Source organism: Balaenoptera acutorostrata, chromosome 14, assembly GCF_949987535.1.
Source record: "Balaenoptera acutorostrata chromosome 14, mBalAcu1.1, whole genome shotgun sequence".
NCBI lineage: Eukaryota > Metazoa > Chordata > Mammalia > Artiodactyla > Balaenopteridae > Balaenoptera > Balaenoptera acutorostrata.
In genome coordinates, this window is record NC_080077.1 from 2366318 (window position 1) to 2393747 (window position 27430).

A 27430-nucleotide genomic window follows, 5' to 3' on the forward strand; every position below is an offset into this window, starting at 1 on the left:
CCCTGAGCCACTCCTCAGACTTGAAGCTGGGGCCTCCCTGGGTTCAGGGTAAGGACAGCTGTCCCCCCGAAAGCGTGCCGTGTTGTCCTCGGGCAGCAGCTGCCCAGCCCCCTGGATCTGTGGCTGTGGTCGCCTTGGAGCCTCACCGGGCACATGCTGGGGCGGACTTCTGCTCAGGGACACACACCGGTTACAAAGTCCCTGCTCCAACGGAGCTTACGGATGATATCATCTCAGACAGCAATGAGAGATGAATAAAACACACAGGGCAAACGCGACAGTGACGGGGTGGGAGGGAAAACGGGCATCCCCTCCCGGCTGGAGCTTCTCTGAGGACGAGACGGAAACAAGCCAGCCCGGCAGGATTCTGCGGGAAGGACGACCCAGACAAGGAGAGGCAGATCCACCCCCGAGACAGGACCCGCCGTGGCAGCTCGCAGGGGCTGTGCGGCGCCGGGGCGGGGAGCGAGGAAAGGGGGGCCAGGGGCAGAGGCGGGCGGCGGCCATCGGGGCAGGACCAAGGCCAGCACAACTGGCGCCTGGTCACTGTCACTACGGAACACAAAGGGCGTGAGTTGCCGCTCACCGCAGTCATCATGAATAAAACGAGACTTTTCTTGACATCTGACAGACAAAGAAACATCTGAAAAACTCCACTGTATGATACAGGTTTTACCATAAAAACGTTATTTCCTGGGTTAATATTTCAGTATGTACTCCTCAACACAAAGAAAACGCTAATCACACTCAAAACCTTCTATCTGATCAAGGGACACCTGTGGAAACAGAGCTTTTTCATAGCTGAATTTTAAGCTATTAAAACTATCTGATCAGATGTATGTATTGCTGATGACAAAGGGAGTCTCATATTTGGCATTTTTCTCCCCATCCTCCCAGATACTATCAAAAGATCAGATTCCGTGGGTAACAGAAAAATGACAAATTTCAGATGTTGCTATTCAAAAGTTTTCTGCAAAATTAAAGCACCACACCCCAATGATCATTCCATTGAAATGATTTCAAATCATTGCACAGAAATCTAGCTCCTATCAAATAATATAAAAAATAAATCACACATTTGACACAGATTCCAGAGGGCCAGAACAGAACCACAATCTTTATAGAAAATGACTTTTCACAGAGATGACATCCAAGGAAATACATTTTACAGAGAGCACATTGGGGGGCTTTTAGCAACAGACTACATCTTGATGCAGCGCTATTTCCTCACATGAAACAAAAAGCCTGACCGAGACTGAGATCACGGCCCACAAACTGAGGGCAGCTTGGCAGAGCAGCTCCCAGGCTGCCCTGGCCCACATTCTGTCCTGCTTCCTCTCGGTGTTTACGGCTCAGCTTCACTTAAATTGTATAAAATCAGATTCTAATGTCACATAACCTTGATCCATACATTATCATTTCCCTTTACATTTCGGAGCCTAGTAAATATTTCTGTAATATTTAGACTAGTATGAAATGAAATACAAACCACAAAGTCTGTTCACTTCTTGAGATCAATGAATTAGGTCTAATTTGCTCCTTTTAGTAATAAAGGTGACTTAATAAAAAGCTTTAATTTAACTGAAATTAAAAAGTACAAAATTTAACACAATCACAGCTTTACTTACATCAATATGAACATGCACGCACCACTTCCAATTGTTCTTTTTAATACTTCAGGATCAGTGATGTCAGCAACCTACATAAATAGCAGCACAATGGATAGAATGTAAACGAGACTGCCTGGAATTCTATCACTGGCTCAGCTTCTAAGGGTTACGATGAAACCATGTACAGTGTATAAAGCTCGTCAACCTGGATAGGGTCTTAGGCCATTACCACTGCTACAGTCCAATCTGGATTTTAATATAACCAACTTACAGATCTGAATAAAAGCACCGCTTAATGGTTTCAGATGCATTTTGGTATTTAACATGTTTCAAGGCATCTTTACAAATGATAAATTATAACTATGACAAGGAGAACCTGTGAATAAAGCTTCTTACATGGACATAGCGCAGCAACTGCAAGTGCTGTCAGAGACAATTCCATGAATCAAAAGTCATGACCACATCTGGATTTTAATCTTTAAAACAAGCAAAACTAAGTAGCACACACATGAGTATTTTAATATAACCTTAATGGTCTAACAAACCTTCCAAATGGAAGGAAATATGAAATAAAGTCAACCTATCAAATGTAACTTACAGTGATGGGCTTCAGGACTGCAGATTTTCCAGGCCATCTGCCAACTACCTGCAGAACCACCTGCTGCCGAACGCGCTGACTGCAGACGAACCACCTGCTGCCGAAGCGCCTGACCCCAGGCGGCTGCCCCACAGGCGCGCACGCGGAGCTTTGGGAACCTACGGCTTTACTGGCGCCTTCGTCATGCGCTTAACACTGGCATTTCACAGGCTCGCTCCTTGTAGTGAATTTGAGCGTAATCAACTTCCACAGAGAAACATGTAGCTAAACCAAATTAAGAATATTAAATCTTCCACACATGGTCTCAAATAGGAGCATTTTTGTTTAGTATAATGAAAAGTTAATTTTTAAAAATATGTCATCTTTTTGAAACACAGGCACCAACAGGGAGCAGACGTTCCAGCAAAGAGTGAGATTGTCCAGGAAAAAAAAAAGAGCTGATCAGAGCCCTTTGTCCTTTGCCAATTAGAATACTTCCTTCTTTCATCGCCTAGGCAACATCTTCCAGATAATCCGCAACATCACTGAGCTGGGACACAGTGAGGTCCTGTGTCAGGTCATCAAGCTTTGTCGTTCAAAAGAAAGAAAAGAATTAGTGTCAGGATGCAAGCAGAGTCTTAAATAATGTTTAACATCTACTGCTATAACTTAAATACTATCTTATACTCTACAAACTGCTGCATAGTTAGAAGTCCTTGTCCTTTCTTCTTCCTTTTTTGAAATTGGTGGTAACAAAAGCTGAGCTAACAGTTGAACTCTACATTAACAAGAAGACTGGGTGTTAAAATAATCCGTCTGTAGTTCTTTTCGTAACTTTAAAGCAACATTTTCAGGCCTCTTTACAATGACATAAAGTACAAAGAGAAAGACAAATTATTACAAACTTATACAGTATCAGGAATTAGAGAAGGCACGTTATATATTATCACTTAACCTTCAGAACAAGCCTATGAGGGAGGCATTGACGCCTCCATCTCACGAATAAAGAAACTGAGGATCAAAGGTTGCAGCTCGCCTGAGAAAACACATACATAAAAGAATAGGAACGCGGGCCCAGATTCATTACAAAACGCTGCTTCTCTCAAAGGCCCTCTCCCTACATGATAGTCCTTGACAGTCACAAACACTTGGAGAGTCCTTCCTTATTCTGGAAAGCAAGGCTCACCTCCAGGCTGTAGCGACCCACAACCTCAAAGGCAGACTCACCCACAGTGAACCGGGGGCACTGATATCTGATCCTGAGATGCTACGTTAACATCTCACATCTAACATACACCTAAGTATCTGCTCTCTGCCCAATAAAAGGTCAAATGTGATCTCCAAAATGCACTCCTAATTTTACACCCTGACTCCCCGTTTCTGCTGTCTTGTCCCCCTGCCCGCTCACACCTCACAAACACTCCACACCCCAGTATCTGCTTCAGCTCCTGCATTCACAGGGCTCTTATATACACACCAACCTTCGATACTGACGTCTCTGAAAAGGACCTCCTGCCTACAGTGTCTACACCCTGAGGTGGTCGATTCTGACTCTCATCCTGACCCACCATGGCCCAGTTAACACCCACAGCAATTGAAGCCCCAGTAATAACACGCCAGCATTTCACAAGCACTCACTTAACAAAGCAGGCGACAACTGAAAACAATTTTACACATTCATTACAGACATTCTTTTTAGATTTGGACCAGGAAACTCCATCATAAAGTTTATGGAATTTTCAACTGCTTTTCTCCTAGTTAGTATAATTTATTTTTTATTGGCGTATAATTGCTTCACAATGTTGTGTTAGTTTCTGCCGCACAGCAAAGTGAATCAGCCCTACACGTACACACATCCCCTCCCCCTTAGACCTCCCTCCCCTCCCCCCATCCCACCCATCTAGGCCATCACAGAGCACTGAGCTGAGCTCCCTGTGCTATACAGCAGGTTCCCACTAGCTATCTATTTTACACATGGTAGTGTATTTATGCCAAACCTAATCTCCCAATTCATCCCACCCTCCCCCCTTCCCCTCCTGTGTCCACACATCCGTTCTCTAAGTCTGCCTTTCTATTCCTGCCCTGCAAAAAGTATAAAGTTTTGAAGCTTTACAGTAACTCAAGGCAAGAAGCACAGATAGCACTCCATGGGAGAAGCACAACATCATACTTTATCACTGGTATTGACGTCATCTATTTCCACAGAGAGGTCTTCCTCGATCTCTTCACCAATACTTAGCTCACTTTTTTCTGAGCGATGGCTGGTACTAATTTCAGGGGAAAAAAAAAGAAAAATAAGAACTTTGAATATAAACATTTAGAGAGAGTAACTAGCATTCTTCAGTCTTTCACGTAATTATTTTAATTCTTCAAATAAAATAGAATAAACTATTACACGTCATTAATTCCAGACATCTCATCTCACTTGAGCCTTAAAATAACTTAGCAAGGGCAGCAGGAACAGTCCAGTCCATTTACCAGATGAGAACACTAAGCTTCATAATAGTGACTATGGTCACAATGGCATGAAAGAAGCAAACCCAGATTTTTTAAATTTCATCTCTCAAAAAACTGTATAATATGTTAGAAAGTAAACACAAATTCTAAATTGGGGGAAAAAAACTATCAGTTACATTAAACTCTCAGACTCTGATTTAAAATTTCTAATCGTATCTACAACAAATATTACTTCCAAATTAATTATTAGCCAAGTCATAGGTTATATTTTCTTTACATATATAAAAAAATTACCTGAAACAAAATATTAAGAAATGTCATGTGAATCAGAAAAACAATTTGAGAGGGCAATTTGTTTAAGCCGAACGTAGACAATTCCCACCACTGAGGTCAGAGAGGGGAGAGCGAAAGCACCGGCAATCTGGTGGCCTGACTGCTTCTACCGGCTTCTGAGTCAGCCCTTCAATGTTATTTCCTTTTCTTGTTCTTATCAAGTTCCCTGCACATAATACAGATGTTCTTATTCTAATGCAAAATCAAAAACATGCTTCAAAGTCCAATGTATAATTCTGGATTAACTATCTTCCATTCACCTTCCATCAATATGAACGAGAGAATCAGACTAAAATAAGCACCAATGTAATTTTGTCACACTTTCCTGTTCAGAAATTGTTTACAATTTATGTATTTCTTGTCCAACCATTTTTCTTACCTATTAAAATCATCAGCATAGTCATCTTCTTCTCCAGTCCCTGATAAGTTTAAGAAAAGATATATATGTTATATTTATATAAACACACCTCACAATTTATCTACAATTAGACACATACATTTCCTTCAAAAACTACACTACTGAATTATATGGCATCATTAACAGCTGGGCTGCAGTTTGGATTTGGGGGAAACTAACCACTCCCCCACCTTCCTCCAGCTTCTGTAGCCAATTCAAGGACAAAATAGTCACTGAATAATGGGCTGGAACCTAACATTAGCCTCTGACTTTCTGGTTACACATACAAGCCTGTCCTGCAGGCCCAATCAGCCCACAACCTGTTTTTGTACAGCCTGCGAGTTAGGAATGACTTTTACATTTTTCAATGATTGTAAAAATACAAAGAATACTCAGAGACTACGTGTGGCCCACAAAGTCTAAAATACCCATTCTGTCCCTTTACAGAAAGAGTTTGCCGACTCGTGCTTTAAACATGTGAAGCGCCTGTCTATGAACACGAGTGCCTTTGACTAATGTTTTTATCTCCCAAACTAAACTGTGCTCTAAAGCCTTATTCCAGAAACGTCAAGGTTCTGAGGGCGGTACGGTGCCCACAAGTGGCCCAGGGCACTCGGAGGCTTCTCCTGCTGCTGCAGGAGTACCGCTCTCGCTGCTGCTCCAGACCACAGAACGGGACGCAACACCCCAGAGTTCCTGTTACACATCCATCCCCATCAGACTGACTCCCTGGGGCCCGGACCACGTTCCGCCAGCCCCAGGGAAGCGCCTCTGCCTCGGCACGCACTGTGCTCTCGGTCCGAATGGCAGGCTCTCCCCTCTGTCTGCCCCAGCAGGTCTCGCAGAGCAGTCACTTCCCCCATCGCCAAGGCTAGGCTAAGTCAAACTACTACCCGCTTCCGTAACGCCGCGGCCTGACTCTTCTAACACTCGAAGTACCCGTAAGGCACCTGTTTAACACCCATCTTCCTGCTAAGTTTAAACCCCACGAGGACAGAAGCCGCTGTGGTTACTGCTCCCTCCACCCCTGGCCGACAGAGTAACCCTGGATACATAAAAACTGTCCAACCATCTGTGCATGAGGTGCTCACGGTAGGTTGACTGACACTGCATTTAAGATTTTATTCTAAAACCTAATCGCCCTAAAGCAGTCAATACTGAAATTGGAAATCTACTTACCCAAACCAAGTGATCCAATTTTATCATTGACCAATTTAAGATCTTTCAAAATTGTGTTTCCCCTTTTACCTGTGAACAGGAAAAAATATTCACATTAAACTGACTTTTAGAATATAATAGTCTCTAAACCATGTCAACTTGTTTTTGCAGTACAGGGTTTGTTGATACATCATAACCGAAAACTAAGAAGAAAATTACAAACTGTGATTAATTACACTGCATTATGCATTATTATGCATTACACAATATAATATGCTTATACTGTGTATCACATATCCCTTTTTTAACCACACTATTACATATCCTTTTTGTAGCCATACTACTCTTTATTGGAACCTGACCATCAAAATCATTTTCTACCCAACTATCAGATATCAGCCTTCTATAAGAAGCCCTATTGGGTATGAATTCACAGACTACAGTTAATTATTCTCATCAGTTTTATTTTTCCTTTAAACTTTTAAATTTTGCTTCAGTTTAATCGCTATTTCATTTACCAAACTGATCTCCTCATTGGTTTTTATTTCTTCAGTCCCCAGTTCTCAATGCCCTCTCTAAATCATTATTTCCTAGTCAGTGTTAAGAGTGACATGATCATGACATTCTGGATTCCTTCACTGAAGGTGACAATACAATGAGAAAGGAGAAAAAGAGGGAAACTGGGCCGAATTAACAGACGCACGGCTACTTTACTTTATGTGCCCTGGGAAATCCTACTACAGTGGTATCACATAACACCAAATGGTTAGTAAGTACTACAAGATTATGCAAAACCCCACAGCAATTTCCTAATAAAGATCTACTCAGGGAGACACATTTATACTCTAAACACTCTGCCAATTAAATCCTATATTTACTATGATACAGTATACAAAGCTCATCTGCATGATTACATGTTTAAGGCTTTGCTTTTTACATCCTTGGTCTTGTCACCATCTGCGTGCAGTAGCAGGGCCATTCCATGTCTAGCTAACAATCCCTACCTCTGCTGCATATAAAAAGATACATCTGATCCAAATCCCTAAAGGGACAATAGTATTTTAACATTCTTACGATGATTACTGTGCTATCTACAGAATCTATGGAAGTTTTAAAAATTAATTGTAAGTAAATCCTACGTAAGTCAATTTAAATGTCCAAAAAAGAGAGATGGCTTAAAAATTATAATGTCTATTTATTATAGAAGACAGTTAAAAAGTCAATTTCCTAAAAATATTCCCATGGCATAGGAAAAGCAGAATACAAAACAATATAGAGAATATGACCACGCTCAAAAGAAATTTTAAAAATAAAATATTAACAGAAAATATCACTGAGTAGTAAAATTATGGGCTATTTTTATGATTTTACATATATTTTTCTGAAAAAATAAACAATGATCATACACTACTTAATTAATTAGAGAAAAAAATATCATCATCATTCGAAGTCCACGTCTTCAGTCAGCAAACCTAGGGACTTCCAGACACTCACTTTCAGAGTCTTTCAATGAGGGAGCTCCAGTAAGGGAGCTGAGTCCACTTTTTAAGGGGGGGGCGTCCGAGAGAGATGCAAGGCTTCCTACTTGCTTACTAGGTTCACTTCTCCTAGCAAGAAACAAGCGTACAGTTAAATGGGATTCTTACATTCTGCCATTAAAACATAAGCAGCTTGAATATATCTTATAGGCAACACAGGAGCTGCGAAATAAAGAATACACATTTCACAGATTCAAAATCATGAAGTATACCTGGCAAGGCAAAGCAGACTACGAATCACTGCAAATTCATGCAGGAAGTCATCCCCTCTCTCTAGAATTGTGTGTGGTATCTCACAAATTAAACTGCTCCTCTTCATCAGCGTCACTGTCTGGGATCTTATCAGAAGCCCCTTCCGTGGCCCCGAGATGCAGGCAAGGGACAGCGCAGGCGCTGGCGAGCCCAGCACGCGAGCCCAGGCGTGGCCCCGCAGAGCGGGCCGCAAATGACGCCAGCAGCCGACCTCGGCACACGGTCCTGACCGCCAGCCTGCAGCGGACGCGGCGCAGCGCCCGGCGGCCCGCAGGCTCGCCCTCCGGCCCGGCGCGCTCTCACCTCCTCCGGCGCCGGCACGGAGGTGCAGCACTCTCCCGCTCTTACTTCGTTCGTCTTTCCTCTTTACAAGCGGATTATTCTCATCAACACACGTCCGTGCTACCGTTCTTCGCAGTTTAACGTTTCTCAGCCCCACGCCCGCCCTCCAGCCACCGCGCGTCCCTCCGCGCCCTGCACGGAACACTCGTCAGGAGATCACTCTGCCATGTACGGTCCTCTCGGCTCAGGCCTCCTCGAGCCCACGCTCACCCTCTAACACCGCCCCAGCCCCACCCGACAGCACCGCCCGCGAGGGGCATCGGGGCTCCGTGTGGCTAAGCGCAAAGGGGGACTTTCAGCAGAACTTAACTCAGCTGCTCACTCGGGCCTCCTCCGCCAACGGCGCCTCTCTCTCCGGTTCTCTGCGTCCCCTTCCCACTGCAGTGCCCCTTCCTTGGTGACCTCTTCCAGTCTCCCGGCTGCGACCTCAGCTAAGACTGATGACTCCCCAATTGTCACCTCTAGCCCAGACCTCTCCCTGAACGCCCGTACCCACACCTGTAAACAGACTTCACCTTTCCACTGACAACCTTCTGGAACTCACTGGCCGAGAGTGAGCTCTGGGCCGTCACGCGGCCCACCTGTGCAACCCAGCCTTGCTCCCCCTGCCCTTCATCTCAGAAAACGGCCTTTCCAACCTCCTAGTTGTTCAGCCCGGAAACCCCGGAGCTGCCCTTGATACTGCTTTTCCTCTCTCACACTTATCAGCAAATCCTTTTGGATCCAAACTCAAAACACATCCCAAACCGCCTATTTCTCACCACGTCCACCATCACCTCTCACCTGGATAACCCTAACACCGTCCCTCCTGGAGACCCAGCAGCCAGGCGACGCTGTCACAGCGCAGGTCGGATCGGCCACTCTGCTGCTCACAGCCCCAGGGCTTCCGGGCCCCGCAGAGCGAAGCCAAGCCCTGCCACGGTCGCTCCCGGCCCCGGCCCAACTCCCCCTCCTGCAAGCCGCTTCGCCACAGGTCCTCGGACCTGCCACACCACACACCTCGGCCTGTGCGGGGCTCCAGAGGCCCAGCTAAACACCTGGCCTACTCTCCCCTCCGTAAGCTCGCCCCTGAGGTGAGGCCTTCTCCGCCAGCTACTGAGAGCCGGCTGCCCTCCACACCCGCACTCCCGCCCTCCGCCGTCCAGTTCTCTCAGTCCCTGCAACACGGGCTGCATCTACGCGACCCGGCACCTGGTGACTCTTAACTTATTGCTGCTGCCGTCCAGAGTACGAGCTCTCGGAAGCAGAGATCTTGCCTGTTTCAACACTGAAACGGTACCTGGCATACGGCAGGCATTCAGTACAAACTTACCTGCTGAAATCATTAACATCTAGGTCCTTCAAAACTTGGAATTGTTTTACAACACAAAAGGCTTTAATGACACAAAATCAGACTTACGAATTCAATAATTACAGAACCATTGGTAGCTCATTATTTCTTAAACATAAAACATTTAGAAACTCTATTTTTAAGCCGCTAGTCTGATAATATAGAAGCACAGGTTACTCACCAACCATAGGTTTTTTCTGGTTTAGGAATGGGATCATCAAAGAAAGAATCTCCTTCCATATCATCTTCATCTGGACAAGGACCAGCTTCGTCTTTGACATCTAGACTTTTGTTGCTTAACAAGGATCCTATTTTTGTTTCATGGGCCAATAAGTGAAGACTACTTTTGCTCTTTGGTTCTGATGATGAGATACTGGTATCACTCTGACTAGCATCATTGCTGGCCTTCTAGAAAAAGAGAGAGAGGGAAAGAGAAAAGGTCTCCTTGGCGAAATAAAACTTTAATAAGACCTCTTAAATAATAAAAAACTCACGTGAACACACGCAATTCTGTGTATGCACACGCATACACACGTGGGGTCTTGCAACTGCGTGAGGTGCAGTGGGACCCCCCCCCGGACCTACCAGCTCATCCCCAGGCTTCAGAGCATAACTAACTTTTGAAGGGGAAAAACGTCAAACATGTTTGTACCATTCCTTTCCTCCCTCCCTAAATGGAAATACCTTCACCTAGCCCATTTATAAACAAACTTTCCCATTTCCTCTTACATATATATCACTGCTTCATAAATTACCTTAATATGTTTTCAACTCGCAAATAAAAAGCATTACTAGGGCTTCCCTGGTGGCGCAGTGGTTGAGAATCTGCCTGCCAATGCAGAGAACGCGGGTTCGAGCCCTGGTCTGGGAAGATCCCACATGCCGCGGAGCAACTGGGCCCGTGAGCCACAATTACTGAGCCTGCGCGTCTGGAGCCTGTGCGCGGCAACGAGAGGCCGCGATAGTGAGAGGCCCACGCACCGCGATGAAGAGTGGCCCCCGCTTGCCACAACTAGAGAAAGCCCTCGCACAGAAACGAAGACCCAACACAGCCATACATACATACATACATACATACATACATACATAAAAAGAATGTAAGCAGACAAGAATATTAAAAAAAAAAAAAAAAAAAATTAAAAAAAAAAAAAAAAAAAGCATTACTAACAAAGGAGATAAGGAAGATTAGTTCATCATCATTAGTTCATCACATAAATGAACCAAGCATTACAACAAAGTGGTCATCAATAAAACTAGCAGTTTTCCATCCGGTGCCAAATACAATGGACATCAAGGTGAAAGAGGCCGCCTTTACCGTTCACATTTCTAAAGTAAAGTTTTGCTAGTTATATCACTGGTCTTAATTCAGACTCTCAGAGTAACTCCCTATTCCACACCTCCCTTAAACGTCCATGGATGCATGTATTGATGTATATGTTTCTATATATCTGAAACCAATGCACAAAATTCTCAAGCATTTTTACTCCCGTCCTACTGATCTGGTGATGTTAGCAGAAAATATACTGCACACTGTATTTTCTTGTTTTCAGGTAGCCCTAACCCTCACAACCTAATTTTATTCTATCCTTGGGTCAGATTTCTTTTTGTCTTTAGACACTTCTATGTCAACAACTATAAAAATAATAACAACAAAACCAAAATATCATGGTAGTAATAATAAAAGTAGCTAACATTTATGGAAAGTCTTCAAATGCTTCCCATGTGTTACCTCATTTTAATCCTCAAAATAACCTTATGGTGTGTGGGGCAGGTTCTGTTTTCTCTGCAGAAATGAAAAAGGAGATGTAGGGACACTGCAGTCATTTGCCAAGCCGGGGAGTAAAGGCATCTGATATCGAAGTCTGATTCCAGAGGTTAGCTCTAAAGGCTTATGCTCTGCTATTAGGCTGAGTCACATGAAACTGTAGTTTTTATGGGTTAAAGACGACAGTTTCCCAAGATTCAGCCTTCACGCTACAGAGAGCAGGGCTGAGTAAGACGCCACAGTGCGTGAGACAAGCACTCTCCTGAAACACGGAATGTGTAATGTAGTCCATACTCCACTACTAACTGTATAATTTTAAGGAATTTAATGTTCTCAGGCATGAATTTCCTCAAGAATTGAACCGTAGTAGTCTCTTCCAAGTCAAATTATTACTAGGAGGTAAGAAAAAAGGGATGGGCAGCTGGGGAAAAGCGGTAATAATGCGGGTTAGAAATTACTCAAGGAGACACTAAGGATGACTGCACTTTCAATCTGTGTATAGACAGAAGGTACTATGTAGTAAGATATACATTTATAGTTTTACACTAATTAGAGGCCATGATTAGTTGACAGCAGGTAAGATATATGCTATACAATTTTTAGGGCCTTGTATAGAGCTATACATTCCATATGTTATTAATATAGATACATCAATGGTTGTAAAAAGAGATGTCTGGAGAAATAAATACCAAGTTATCACCCTTTTAGACAACGTAGGATATTTTCAAAGAAGCAGACACTTTTTCAAATTTCCCAATAACTTTCTTGAAGTTTTCCTATTATCATCAATTATAGAGAAGCACCATCCACCTACGTATTTCTTAAGTGTATTCATGCCCATTATAACTTCTGATTTATAAACGTTTTAAAAACTGATTTATATCTTTTCAAAGGAATATGCATTCGGAAATAAATACCCTGCATTCTTGTGCTATTTAAACACATTTATGATTACAGATACTGAGACAGTGAAAGACTGTCTCCTTCAAAACATCCCTGAGAAAATTCAAAAGGATACCTGACATGAAACGGACAAATACAAATGTAAAGCACATTACAGGAAACAATAATTATTCCAACAAAGTCTTTCTTCCCCATGAATTCACAGCAACATAATTTAAGTCCATATAATGAACTATCTGAACTTAATAACTAATATATATCCATGATTATTTTTGACAGGTTTTAGTCTTGCTATGAAACAAAAGGCTAGTTTTAGGAAGACAAGTTTCATGGAGTAGCACATTATGATGTTCAACACAATACATATTTTTTAAAATAATAATTTGTTTTAAAATTATAGTTCTATTTATCTATGGAGTAAAATTAAACTTTAAAAACACTCAATCTGCTTTGGAAGCGTTGTCAAAATCAATTTCTAAATCACATAGGAACGTGTCATTACTTTATAACTATGGCTCATTTTTTATCAAAAAGACCATTACCTAACCGGGTTACTAATGAATTCACTAAACTTAATTCCAAATATTTTTTACTATTAAAAAAAAATCCACACTAAGAGGAGAAGCATTTATCAAAACATTCTGTAGATTGAAGCAAAAGTACTGAAAACTTTAAGAGCAATTTTCATGGAGAAAGTCCAAATTTTTTGAGCATCAACAGATCAACTCACAACGCATATACCCTGGGATCTATTTATTTTCTTATTTTTTAGATTTTTAAATGGTAAGTTTAATAATGGAGATATACACGGGGTACAGAGAGACACCAAATACAAACTTAGAAAAAAGGAAGCTTTAAAATGTCTTCTTGGAGGTAAAGATGTCTAAGCTGAGTTTTAAAAATAAATAGAACTTTGAAGACAGGAGTTAAGGACAGGGTATTCTAGGCAGTGGATTAGCTAGAGTAAAGGCACAAAATTGAGAAACAACAGATATGCACCAAGAAACAAGAAGAGTTCAGAACTGCTCAAGTGTGAAGTTAAACCAAGGCTCAGCAGAATAAAGCAAGACAGGTCCTAGATCACAGAGATATTTCACAGAGGAGTCATGTTTGCATATTAGAAAGATCACGTGACTATGTAAAGACCAAACTAGAAGAGCCAAAACTCTTAAAAGAGGAAAACAGTTAGGAGGCCGTTTGAGTAACCCAAAAACAGGTACAAGGGATTTAACTAGAGCTGCAGAAGCAACTGGATGCTGTGTGTAAATCCCAACTCTTCTATGTAACTTTACACAAGGCCCTGATCTCCCTATGCTTCAATTTCTTTATCTGTAAAGCTGGCATAATAATGCTTACAAGAATTACACAATATCATCCCATTTTGCAAATGAGGAAACTGATAGCTGGAATAAGGATTAATTAGACGGGACAGTTCAGACAAGTATATACAAGTTAGCAGGACTTGGTAATGGATTTAACATGGGATCTGCGAGAGGAGTGAGATTTAAGAATGGCTCCCTGTTTCAATTTTGGAGACTATCAACTGATATTGAGAACATAGGAAGAGGAATTGGTCTGGTGAAAATGATATGGTCTATTTCTTATAATTGAAACTGGAATAGACTGGGATCTGTTTAAAAAACTTTTATCATGGCTTAAGACAAGTCTCATACACATAAACTTCAGTTACTTGAGTCTCTATCACCTAGATGTGGACAAATTAAGACTCAGGATAAATCTAAACAGCTAAGATTACGAATTGTTTAAAATAAAGAAATGCAAATGCAAAAAAAAAAAATTCCTATGACAATGCCTTAGAATTCATTCCCTGGACAACCTCAGAGGCCTTGGAGGTTATTATGGGTTAAATTGCATCCCCCCAAAAGGTAAATTGAAGTCCTAACACCCAGTAGTACTTCAGAATGTGCCGTCATTTACAAGTAGGGTCACCACAGATGTAACCAGTTAAGGGGAGGGCACAGTGGAGGCGGGCAGGCCCCTAACTCAATACGCCTGGTGTCCCAACAAGAGAGGACAGGCACACACAGGGAGAAAGCCCCGTCAACGTGACGGCAGAGACTGGAGTGATGTGTCCACAAGCCAAGGCACGCCGAGGACTAGCCGCGAGAAGCTGGGAGAGAGGCCGGGAACAGAGGCCCAGCCTGGAGGAGCCAATCCTGCAGACACCTTGACCTCAGACTTCCAGCCTCCAGAACCGTGAGACAGTAAACTTCCGCGGTTTTGAGCTACCAACTTTGTGGCGCGTTGTTACAGCAGCCCTAGGAACTAAGAGGAACTATAACAAAACATAACAAAGTCTGGTCGTTCCAGGTCAGCAGGAGGCCTGCTCCACAGCACTACAGCACTCGCGTAACCCCTTGGACGGACCCCAGGGCGAATAAGCTTTACGGTAAACTACAGCCAAACTGTAAGGAAGTTCTAGGGTATGTGTAATTTTCTGCTAGTACACTTACACACTCAAGATTTCAATCATTTCTAGATTAACAGCAAATCAGCATCATAAAGAAGTTTCACAGAGAAATAACTACCAATTTTCCAGTAGCCAAAAACTGAATTATCAGTAGAATGTCTTAAAAACCTGGAAAAAATAGTTTTGTTTTTCTAAACTAAAGGCTTAATCTGCACTGTTCATAACAGAGGAACAGCAAAGCCAAAGAACCATCCCAGTTTTGCAAAAGTATTCAAAAATATTTGTGCAATTCTAATTCTCTTCCCCGCCCATACTTCAGCCTGCAGCTCCCCTCCCAGACTCCGCCAAAGGCAGTTTGTGACCCATGACTTACTAATGAATTATTTAGAAAAGTAGTTTTACTACCATTGTAACACACACATATATTTAAAGGTTTAATTTACTTATCTAGAAAGTAAACACTGTGGAATTTGAAAACCACAAAGCAAACATACAAGCCCCTTTCTAAAAACTCAGTTTTTCTAAAGAAACACTATCCCTATGCTGTATACAAACAATCTGTAATTCCTACAGATGCACATGAGAACCAATGTCTGGCTATGAAATTGGCCTGAAGATCACCCTCTGTCCAGCCGCTCTGCTCTCTTAGCCTGTGCCGCCCGGCTCACAGGTTCAGCGGACAAGAGGTCTGGGACCTGAAGCAGAAGGCCAGGCACCATTACAGGTTATGGGCCAAGTGCTGGCATCTTGTTCACCCACATGCATTCCTTCATTTAGGGGGTGGGTGGGTGGGTGGGTGTGTGTGTGTGTGTGTGTGTGTGTGTGTGTGTACAGAATAACACTGTTTTGTTCATCTAGAAAACCTTAAGGTGAGACTATACTTTCGGGGATCATTTCTACAGCTCAAAAACCCGAAGGCAACCGCAAAAGATGCGGAAACACACGCTCCCAAACATACACAGCACGTGATCCCCATCACCGCCCTCAATCAACATAAAGCTGGGCTTATCCCAGAATTTTGAAAACAAGGAACAAATTAAGAAATGTTATTTATTAAGCACTTGAAGCAAAAAAATACCTCAACACAAATCAGTTTTAAAACACCTAAAAATAGATTATGAAAAGAAAGGATAACCTTCCATGCTACATTTAATGTGATGATTAAAACAGCTTCGTGTTAAAAACAAACAAAAACCATCTAATACCTTATTTAGTTTTTTCAACTGAATGGTAAAAACCTTAGTGGAGCCTACCAAAAGTCTGTTGTAATAAATAAAATGCATTTATTTTTTTCAGACAACTAGCACCATGCTTGGTACAATAAAATGGTTCACACCAAAATAGATTATTACAGATGATACTTTGGAAGTGTTAATGCACATTTAAAATGTTTAACTCGTTAAAGAAATGCCCTCCCGTCTAATATTTATGCACCTTGTATTCTAACTCTTCTAGCATCCTTTATTGTCCTACAACAATAACAAAAAGAAATGTAACTTTTATTTTACTCAAAATAAATTAGTTCAAAACCCTTAGATTTTGCTTTGCATATTAACAGGCTTACAATACTAAGTACAAATCAGTTATACATGTAACTTATTTTTTAAAGTTTATTTCTGATATGAATATAGCTTCTCTGAAAACAGCCAGAAGTCTCTGAATGAGCAGTTAATACTTGTGCCTTCCCGCAGGCAAAAGAAACAGTCAGACACAGACACTCCCTGCTGGGCGCCCTGGGCTACCACTCCCAGCTCTGCCCACTCGACAGTGCCACTACCTACCCTGTGAACGGCTCCCCCTGGACCTGGCTGTGGACAACCGCCATGAGCAGATGCAGCTCAGGATGTGGATCATTAAGATGTTAAGAAAGTTAGGCTATTAAGGGTACTGGGACCCTGCTGCATGCACAGGGCCAAAGAGGAAGGCAGAGGGAGGGAGGGCTAAGGGCTCCTCTACTGGGCTGGGTACAGCACAGACTTCTTATAGACACAGTTTGGAAACAAGAGCAGGGAAGTAGAAGGGAAAAGGTTTCCAAGTTGTTGAGGAAGTGTTTTGGGCTCAGGAATATAATCGTGAAATAAAAGGGGCCCGACTTGCAGCCTGCAGTTCCAGAATAAGGCCTGTGCAGACTCTTCAGTCACCCGCAGAGGGACGGCGAGGGAGGGAGGGAGGGCGAGGGAGGGAGGGCGTGTCTGGGCCCCCGCCGCTGTGTCCAGCACACAAAGTGAAATGTGTCTCCTAGTGGCTTTGGTTCTACGTATCAACTTCTTTCAAATGTTTTAACTTCTTTAAAACTCATGACACCAACAAGATTTTTTTAATTTAATATTACGAATTATACTTTAAAAAGTACAAGAAACTGACTTAAAACATCTGTAAAAAACATGCTGGTTTATCTGCTTAATTATTTTTCTTAAGGTCTGTCTCACGGCTCCAATTCGACCATAAACTGCTGAAGCGAGGACCCATGTTAAACCTGTCTTGCCCCCAGCACTTAACACACACAGACTTTCACTAGGTAAATGTTCAAACATACTCGAATACATTTTAAAACATCTTCTCATGTAGTAGTGCATAAAGAATAGTGTGAACAAATATAATAACAGGAACTTACCATTGAAACCACTAGAACGAAAGCCAGCTAACACAGCAAATACAATTTTTCAAAACCCTTTAATTTTGGAAGTCCTCAACTTAGCGAAAAAATCTATACATAAACTTAGGCTCAACAAGGACTAGTGATTCTCACAGAATTGAACGTTAAATAACTTGATCTTATTCTAAATAAGTGTAAGAACTATACAGATAATTAATGCTTCTGAGAACTCCAATACTTAAATTTTATAAGCAGTTCATCTACTAGCTTAGTCGAATTTTGAGATCTTTTGGGAAGGAAAAAAAGCAGCCAAGGCCGTGACACAGCGCGCCCCCGTGAGTCTGCTGTGAGGCAGCGCTCAGAAAGGCTAACAGACGTGCAGGGGCTGACGAGCTGCTCAACACAAACACAAGTGTCTTGAAGGAAACTAGGGGTGGCCTTTACTCATCGACTGGAACTTATCCAAAAAGTAGTCTGATGTTCTAGTTACCTCAGATAAAAATCATAATGTTAAGGATACATAGGTGACCATCCATTCAAGAGGAAAGTAAGTGTCTTCTACTTGTTTTTGTTGCCAAAAAAACAAGGAATTCTCAAAGCAAAACCGAGAGCAGAGTTTTAAAATACAACACTATGATTTTCACCTGGATAAAAACTGAAAGTCAAACTACTTTTTCTTTTACGTCGCCATGACTTTGGCATGTTCTGATCACAGATAAAAGAAAGTGACATTTCAAAAGGAAACGTAACCCTAGGCCAGTGGGAACTCAGCACCCGAGGAGGCCCGCATGAGGCCGGCGGTCGGCCCGGCCCAGGCCGCTCTCCTCCTCGGCCCTCCCGCGTTACCTTGGCACCAGACTTCCGCCTGCTTGGCTTCTTCTTACCTTGTCCTTTATACCTTGGTATCTGAGCATGAGAATAAAATGACATTTTACCACAAAGTATAAATCTTTAAAAATAAACTAATTCATACCAAACCAATAAAGATTCCTATTAGAAAATTTCTTAAAAATGGAAAATCTAACTAATGTGCTTCACTTTGAAATCCAGTGTTTTAGTCTTTTCTTAACACTCTTCCTGAAGTGGTTCAGCTCATGTTTAACTCCTCTGTCCGCCAGTCACGGGGTTACACGTAGGGACCGGAGCCCCCCCGCTCAGCTCCCGTGTGCGGAGACCCACTCCTTTCCCGCTCCGTCCAGCAGCACGCTACGCAAGCCAGCCTGAACGCCTCGGCAGCTTCCGCTGAGACCTGCCCTGGCCTTACCGCTCCCGCCCCGGGAGGACACAAAGCCAGCTTCTAAGGGCCGGGCTGGACCCTGCGCTTGCCCCACCTTCCCGGAACTCCTAGTGCCCTCCAGACCGATGAGGCGCCCTGATGTGTAGGCCCTTCTTAGAGCCCCCGAGCCACTCAAAGACCTCAGAGAGAGAAGAAAGCGGGCGAGAAGAGGGTGGGGCAAGGGCTGGAATCCCAAATCCAGATCCGGTAGGACTACAGGGGACTTGCGGTTTAACTGTCAAAAGAACGCCATGCCTTAAAACAGACCCCATCCAGCCCCACTAGAGACGGGCTGCGGTGTCCGCCAGTGCTCACTGCGCCCGCAGGCCTGTGATGCTGACCGAGGGCCCAGGTGAAGCTGAAAGCCATCAGAAGGTGGTAGAACCAGGGACCACCTGGAGACACCTCAAAAATTACCATCACTTCTCTGTATTTAGAGCAACATTTCCTGACTTAAAACTTAAGATTCTCTTGATAATTCTCATGACAGAGCTTAAAACCCTTTTTATGCAGAGAGCATACAGATATGTAAAACAGACATTAACATTTTATCTTGAAGACACACGATATGTGGAAAATCAGTATTGCCAATATGCCTTAGAAAATAATATGCTAAAAAGAGAACTTCCAAATAACTCAATACTATAGGTATTAATAAGTATTTTGGAATATGGTTAATTTTAATCCCTCTAAAGCCAGATATTTTCACAGAAAGCAAACCTTTCTTTTTACTAAGGCTCTTATATCTGGCACTTAATTTGAAGTGAATTTTAGATTCACTCACGACCTCGTTCTCCCTGTACAGCAGGTTCCAGCCTCCAATGAGCATCACGGGAAAATGCTTCCAAGACCAACCGCCCCTATCAGGAAAGGCTAACTAGGCCTCGGGAAAAAGAACAGCTACCAGCAGCGTGAGAGCCTCATTCCCAAGGCACAGCATTCCTCTGATTTCTAAATCTAAAAAATAAAAAGGAGCAACAAAATCAAAGAACCAGCAATAGACAGCAACAGGAACCATTCACTGGTGTCTACGCCCAGGCATCTGGAAAAGCAAGGAACCTAGCAGTACAATTGCTGCCCTCCAGACGTTCACCTAATTTAAAGAGACACAACTTGTGTCTACGAATAACACAGCCCCAGGAGCCACTCCGGGGATGTACTCCACGGCACCTCTCCAAACGGACGTCAGAGGAAGTCCCACAGCACGATCAGACCCCAGCCCGCCCTTGGGTGAGACGGGCTGGTCCAGCCACCGTGCTGTGCTCAGCCAGGCACAGGAAGATGCCCTTCCAGACCACCACCTTTCTATCCATTCCTACTAGTACAGAGAGCCTGGATTTTACATTCAAGTGTTCCACACAGTTTTTTCTCCATTAATCCAAATCCCTGAGATCAGAAGGCCTTAACTTTAACAGCTCATACAAGTACAACCAGAATGCACAGACTTTTTATAAATCCTTAAAATAGCTCATCAGTATAAAAAAAATCATCGTGATTTACAATTCCATATCTGGGCACCTGTCTACAGTATTCAACACAACAATTCTATATTCTGGAGCCTGATATTCTCAAATTACAGGAACTTATAAGTGAAAAGTAAATTTCCTTGTTAATTGAAGGACAATGCGTTCAAAGTACCAAATGAATCCAAATATCCTACAATTTTGTTATTTAACAGCATATTTCTTTCTACGATACAATATTCAAAACAATATCAAAGCAAGAGAATTTTCAAAAATTAAAAAAAAATTTTTTTAAATAACTTCAGTATTTTAAAAATGGAAAGTATAGTACTGAGATCCAAATCTCATGTGGCTCAACATATAAATTGTTGATAAAAAAATTTAAGAGCATATTTACATGGCATTTTAAAAAACCTACTGTCTTGCATAATGGTCCCAAAGGAGCTTATTAAAGTTTTAGGAGACTCTCTAAATAAATAAATAAATAAACATTAAAATATATACTTCATCAAAGACAAAAAAGCACCTTGACAACAACAAAACTTGTAACAAGAGTAGCAACAGAAAGCAGAGCCCCGCAGAGCCTCAGCCCACTCACCTTACTGGGGGCACTGTGTGCACTTGTTTTTCCTTCTGGGGACTTCGGTGGAGGACGTACATCAGACAGATCTAGCGCACCCTGAAATATTTCACAGTTTACAATTAAAACACATTTAAAAATAAAGCATGAACATACCAATTATACCTCAACAGAATATCAGCATTTAAAACCACTATACAATATTGGCACTTTTATTTCTTCCTATTAATATAAACATCCTCATTAGATTTTCTTCAAATTTTACCAAAACACAAAGCAAATAGACTTGTGATTCTAATTACCTGCTCAGTATTTTACCCAAACACCTTGAACAGGCTATACTCAGGCCGCATTTAAACATGCCCCCAAGCTTCCTTTCCGAAGTTATTTAACCTTCTCACTTTGCTTTCCCGACTCGCCACACTAACACTGTCCTGTGATTCTCAAAGATCTACTCTTTCTACCTTCCCTTGACTAGCTTCCTTACTTCACTGTCTCAAAAAAAAAAAAAAAAAAAAAATCAACTAGCAACTCTCATAAAAACAGGAGTACATTCCAAAAGTGGCTCCTGGTGTTGCGTTATTCGTAGATATAAGCGACTCTCATAAAAACAGGTAACTGAGGGCGGGTGGGGTGGGATGAACTGGGAGATTAGGATTGACATGTACACACTAATATGTATAAAATAGATGACTAATAAGAACCTGCTGTATAAAAAATAATAATAAAATTAAATAAAAAAAAAAAAAACAGGTAACTGTTACAACTATGCGGGATAAGGCACTAAATTACAGGGGCTGCCAGGAGGGAGTGAGTAAAAACAAAAGAAAACATCCCCGAAGTCAGAGTCAAGAGAACATGGATGGTGGGGCTTCCCTGGTGGCACAGTGGTTAAGAATCCGCCTGCCAATGCAGGGGACATGGGTTCGAGCCCCGGTCCAGGAAGATCCCACATGCCGCGGAGCAACTAAGCCCAACAGCCACAACTACTGAGCCTGCACTCTAGAGCCCACGAGCCACAACTACTGAGCCTGATGCCACAACTACTGAAGCCTGTGTGCCTACAGCCTGTGCTCTGCAACAAAAGAAGCCTCCACAATGAGAAGCCCACCAACCGCTATGAACAATATCCCCTGCTCGCTGCAACTAGAGAAAGCCTGCACGCAGCAACGAAGATCCAATGGAGCCAAAAAATAAAATAAAATAAATAAAAATAAATAAATTTATTAAAAAAAAAGAGAGAGAACATGGATGGCAACATTGCCCAGCTGCGTGTGGGAGAGGACGCGCCGTTTCAGGTGGAGAATAGATGAGAAAAAGGGGACAGCAAGACAGCAAAAGCCACTGTCAAGGGTAAGCCCCACCTGGCCTAAGCACGAGGTTGCACGTTTCAAAAAACGGCACAAGGCTCGAAAGCCAGGTTAGTGCCACATCATGCAGGGTCTTAAAGCTGAGGAACCTGGAGATTACTTAGTTGCCATTACATAGTCACTGCAGTGTTTACAGAGGGACGAAATAGGCAAAGGGCTGGATTAATTCAGCAATCATGAATAGAAAAGACTGAAAAGATGTGGGCACAGCAACCTGGTTTTTAAGGGGGGGTTAAAATGCACTTTTGGTGAAAGCTTCACTGAGTTCGGTGGGCTAATCCACAGCTAGTTTTCTTCTCCAGCATCAAAAGTCCAAAGTCCATACCTTCCACATTCCTACAGACCAACCTGACTAAAAGCACACATTTAACCAGGTATCTGGAACAGTTATGATGTTGTCTACATCCATGAAACAGTATCTTTATGTAAAACTAATGTTTGTAAAGGAAATCAGACCATTAATCTCATTAGCATCATTTCTAAAAAGAAAGGATAAGAAAGACGATGGCTAATCAAAAAAACAAAGTATGAAAATGTTTAGAAACTGTAAAAATCAACAGCTTAAAGTTTTAAGCCTAGTTTAAAAAAGCCTTTAAGTTCAAAAAATTGTTAACTAGCCTATAATTCAGCCCTTCTATGTTTAAAAATAGTAGTAAAAGTAACAACCAACAATTGAGTGTTCTCAGCATTTCACATGCACTAACTCACGCGTGTACTAAGTCACGCGTGTCAGCCCCACAACGCCTGCGAGGAAGACTACCATCCCCATCTACAAAGGAGGCCCGGGGAGGGGAGTCGCATGGCCAAGGCCGGAGGGTAGTTAGTGGAGGAGCTGGGATTGGCTCCACACAGCCCGGCCCCTGAACTCCCTGGTCTGAGTGTCACTCCCGGAACAGGTGCAGCAGCAGCCGCAGAGCTACCACATCTCCAATTTTCATCAAAATGTGCATTTACACAATCTCTGAGTATGTCTTGTTTTGTTTTGAAGGAATAACCTCTTTTTATTTAAACCCGACTCATTACGTATGCACTAATCTGCGTGGCCGCACTAGACAGGCAATGACTGGAAAACAGAAACAGGTAACAAAGGATAGGACTGTACTTACTTCCCCACTGGTTGGCCCTTTTTCTTTCTGTTGACAGCGTCTGATCACTTCTAATAATAAGGGTCCACCCACCGTACCTTCTGCTTCAATAATTCCTAAATCTCGGGCTAAATTCTCTCGACCTTCGAGACCTTGAAACTGGGAAAGAAATAAGATATAAAGAAGGATAAATGCACCAAAATATAGAAAAGTTATTTTCAGAGATTAAAGAAAAATATTTTCAGAACTTAAAGACATCTCTAAACTCAAAGAGGCCATTTTTCTAAGGAATGAAACGTCCATTTTTAAGAATTATATATTTCTTTTACCAAGTCTCTGCATTCAAAGTCTCCGTTACCAGGTACAGGCTTAGAGCAGAACAAGTTAACTCCATAACAACACTTCTGTCAAGTTATGTGAAGCAGGGACACTGATGCCAGCTATCTGACAGCTCAGATGGCTTTTGAGAAAAACAGATAATCAACTATAAAATATAACCTTTATACAAGACACTCTAAGTAAGTTGTCAAATTTTGTTAACTTTCAGCTTGTAATGAACCCATCCGTATCAAAGGCAGTTTCAGAGACAGACGTAAAAAGCATCATTCTTACTGTGCTAGTTTCAGGTTGAAAAACAGCCAAGGTAAAGTCAAGATTGAAAAACTGAAGAAATTCGGCAACGAGACTAGCCACCAGCCGGCCTGCAAAGAGCAAAAGAGAAGGTGAGAGAGGGTCTTTAGGAACCCGAGGCCTCCTCACTGACACTGGAAGTAAGATAACTACAGTAAAGGGAGAAAAGAAGTTTCTCAATGTTTCAAATTGCAAATTTCTTCTCTTGAATAATACAATTAAGTGATGAACATCTCAGTTCCGCCATTTCCTCATTAGGATCATTGGTCTGGAACTATCAGTAACACAATGTGACATTTCATAAATGGATGAGTGTTTTGCTTTTCACAGTAAAATCAGCTTTTTACAATAAAATTGGCTTTAACCAACAATCTCCCATGACCACTGATATTTAATGGCAACTCAGCTGTACAATAATATACAATTTAAAATGAGAACCTATAAGAATCGGATACTTCAAAAAATAATCTGAATTTCCTCATTTCTCCTAAATGGAGTCAAGATTTGAAAATTCAGAGACAGACAAAATAAACAACAACAAACATCTTACCATCTTTCGTATTTAAAAACTTTTTCAGGCTCTCATTGACTAAAGGAGTTTTGTTCTGTTAAAAAATGAAATATTTTAAGTGTTATACGTTTATCTCCAAACCACTACAAAATGTAGACTAAAGTTCAATTTTTTGGCAAAGATATTAAATTAAATACTGTCACTCACAAAATGATGGCTAAACCCATTCTATAACTACTGATCACTACAGGAACTACTCTTTGCTAAGGTAAGGACTGAGATATACTCAATTAGGAGATTCTTCTTGACAGCAGCAAAAGAAATTACTTAGGTGTAGTAGTGACGGATTTAAGATGTTAATGAATTAGAGGGTGCCTGGAGCATAAGGAAAGGTATAAGAGAGACACAGTCTTTCAAAACTGAGGGAAAAAGTTGCAGAGGTATTAAAAAGCAAAACATGAGTCAAGGGAAACAGCTCTCTCCTTGAGAGAGATGTAAACATGTTTCCGTGCTCAACAGAAGAGCCAGGAGAAAGGGAGAGGCCAAAGATAACAGCGTATAGAAGAGGCACTGACAGTAACACCTAGAAGGTAAAACCCAGAGAAAGTGATTATTCTTGGACAAGATAGATTCGCCTCTACTAAAGCAGGAAGGAACAAGAAACAGATGAACACAGATGCAGGGGAGCTTTTTCTGAGATGAGTGACAGATTGTGGAGGAGGACACAAGAAGTTAGGATCTGATGCTTCTATTATCTAGTGAAGGGAGAGACAAGACCGTCCGTCAACAGTGAAGGAAACAGGTCGGCTAGGAGGCAAACGTGATGTAGCCTCCTAGCCTACCTGTAACGTGATGTCGGAGGCTAACGTGACGGCGAAGTGGGAGCTGCTGAGCAGAGGCGAGACTCAGGGTCAGCCAGCTCCGGACCCCACGGAGGCGGGAACCACCAACCAGGAACGTCAGCAGTCCAGTGCGCGCTGACCGCTCTAGCGCAGACGGACACAAACGGGGAGGGGAGTTAATCTGCTCAACTAAATGACCCTTAAGATTTTTCCCCAAATCAAGTATGGCTGGAAGGCAAGGTAGGGAGGATTTCTGAGATACGGACCATGGGGTCCAGACCAGCTAAGAACAAGAGGCAGCTAAGAGAAGACTGATGTCTGGAAAAACACAGAAGAGCCAAGAACTGAAGACCTTCCTGAAGTTAAAGAGGAGCAAGGCATCTAGGTCTAAAGTGAGGAGGAGAAGAGGCTGATTGGTCACAGAGGAAGTTGAAGGCCTTGATTATGGAGTAACGCTTGCTGGCCACGATATTTACTCAAGATGGTGGCAGGACTCGCCGTAGAGAGAAAAAACTAAATACACTTATACAGACAGAAGTGGACCTTTGACATAAGAAAGACTACATGATTTTAAAATAACTGGGTGACTGGATAACTTGGAGAAAAGCTGCATACGACATTCCTCCCACCCGGTGGGGATTCACAGTGCATATCAGCATATTAAAGGTTCTAAGGGGTCCCGCAGAAAACCCACTGACTGTGAAACCACTTCTTCAAGTGTTCTGGATTTCCCCTAAGGAAAGAGATCTATGAGATTTACTACTGGCGTTAGAGTTGTGGTGCCTTGACTTTCTTTAGATTACTCCAAAACCCTAAAATATACATGAAAAGAGAATAATCGTGACCCTCTCCCAACAGTAAAGAAGTTTAATCCTTAGTTCAAAATTGTCCCTGGCTACACACTCCTCGAAACAGTGTTTCCGAGTGGCTTTCAAGTAATTAGAAATTAAACATAAACGAATACAGTCATTAAACTTTGTAGACTTCGTACCTCTACTTTTTCTTGCTCCTCTAGCGCTAAAAACACAGCTGCTCGGAGTTCAGCCTTGAAAAAAAGCGGGGGGCGGGGGTAAAGGAACAAAAATGATCTCAGGACATTTTCAGGACAAGCAGCTCACCAGCTGAAATTTCAAAAGGCAACAGGAAAACTAGCAAGATGATAACGCCCAGCAGGCAGGTGCGAAGAGAGGCCAGAAGGCGTCCCGAGACGTCCTGACGGAGGGGCGCAAGCTCTCTGTGCCCCGTGCCCACCGTCTGTCCCCCTGGCACCGTCAGCACCCATCACTCTGGCTGCGGTCCTGATTTCCGGGCCTTCATGACGCCCATCGGTCGCGTCGAGGTTGCAAAGTACACTCCGAGAAGCAGCCCGCCACCCGCTCGTCACCGCCAGCGGGGGGGGCTCGCTGCCCAGCAGCTGAGGCCGGGGGCGGGGGAGGCCCAGGGGCGGGGGAGACCCAGGGGCGGGGGAAACCCAGGGGCGGGGAGCAACGCGACCACCGGGCCTGGAACGGGACCAGGGTGGGTAGCGGGCGACTCGACCACCGGACGCCGCGGTCGGCCTCCTCCGACGAAGGCTGGCCGGGCACCCCCCCACCCGCTCGCCGCCGCGCGGCCCGGAGACTCCCCGGGAGAGACCCTCGACCCGAGGGCGGACCGCCCCCAAGGTGGCCCGCGAGCTCGGACCCCAGCCCGGGCGGCCCGCCGGACGCGCCCCGCGCCCCTTTGTGACGCCCGCGGCCGGCCTCCCCTCCGCCGGCCCCCCGGCCTCCCGCCCAACCTTGATGCGGTTCAGGACCCCGCTGTTCTCCAGCGTCTGCACCAGCAGGTCCCGCAGCTCCGTGTCCTCCTCCGCCACCACCGCGGCCGCCGTCGCCGCCATCTTGCTTCTCCAAGACAACCGCCCAAGCCGCGCCGACGGCCGACGGTTGCCGCAGCCCGCACGGCGCGCGGCAACGCGCCTCAGCCCACGCTCCCGGCGCCTGCG

General features: G+C 43.2%; 1 protein-coding gene across 4 annotated transcripts; it reads right to left on the reverse strand.

The window, feature by feature from the left end:
* Positions 1-1088: 1088 nt before the first annotated feature.
* CEP43 (centrosomal protein 43) lies at positions 1089-27430 on the reverse strand. 4 transcript variants are annotated; one of them, XR_009005181.1, is made up of 14 exons: positions 27224-27428; positions 26438-26491; positions 24644-24698; positions 24076-24164; positions 23485-23622; positions 21027-21107; positions 18536-18595; positions 10176-10402; positions 8027-8139; positions 6554-6622; positions 5357-5396; positions 4358-4454; positions 2209-2773; positions 1089-1699 (listed from the first exon to the last, which is right to left on the reverse strand). XR_009005181.1 is itself a non-coding variant. In XM_057527765.1 (13 exons), exons 1-13 carry the CDS (start codon positions 27323-27325, stop codon positions 2699-2701), a joined length of 1200 nt encoding a protein of 399 aa, XP_057383748.1. In that variant the 5' UTR covers positions 27326-27428; the 3' UTR covers positions 1089-2698. The 4 variants fall into 4 exon arrangements, 3 of the variants coding, with proteins under 3 accessions (XP_057383748.1, XP_057383749.1, XP_057383750.1); XM_057527765.1 differs by having other exon boundaries at positions 1089-2773; XM_057527766.1 differs by lacking the exon at positions 26438-26491 and having other exon boundaries at positions 1089-2773; positions 27224-27430.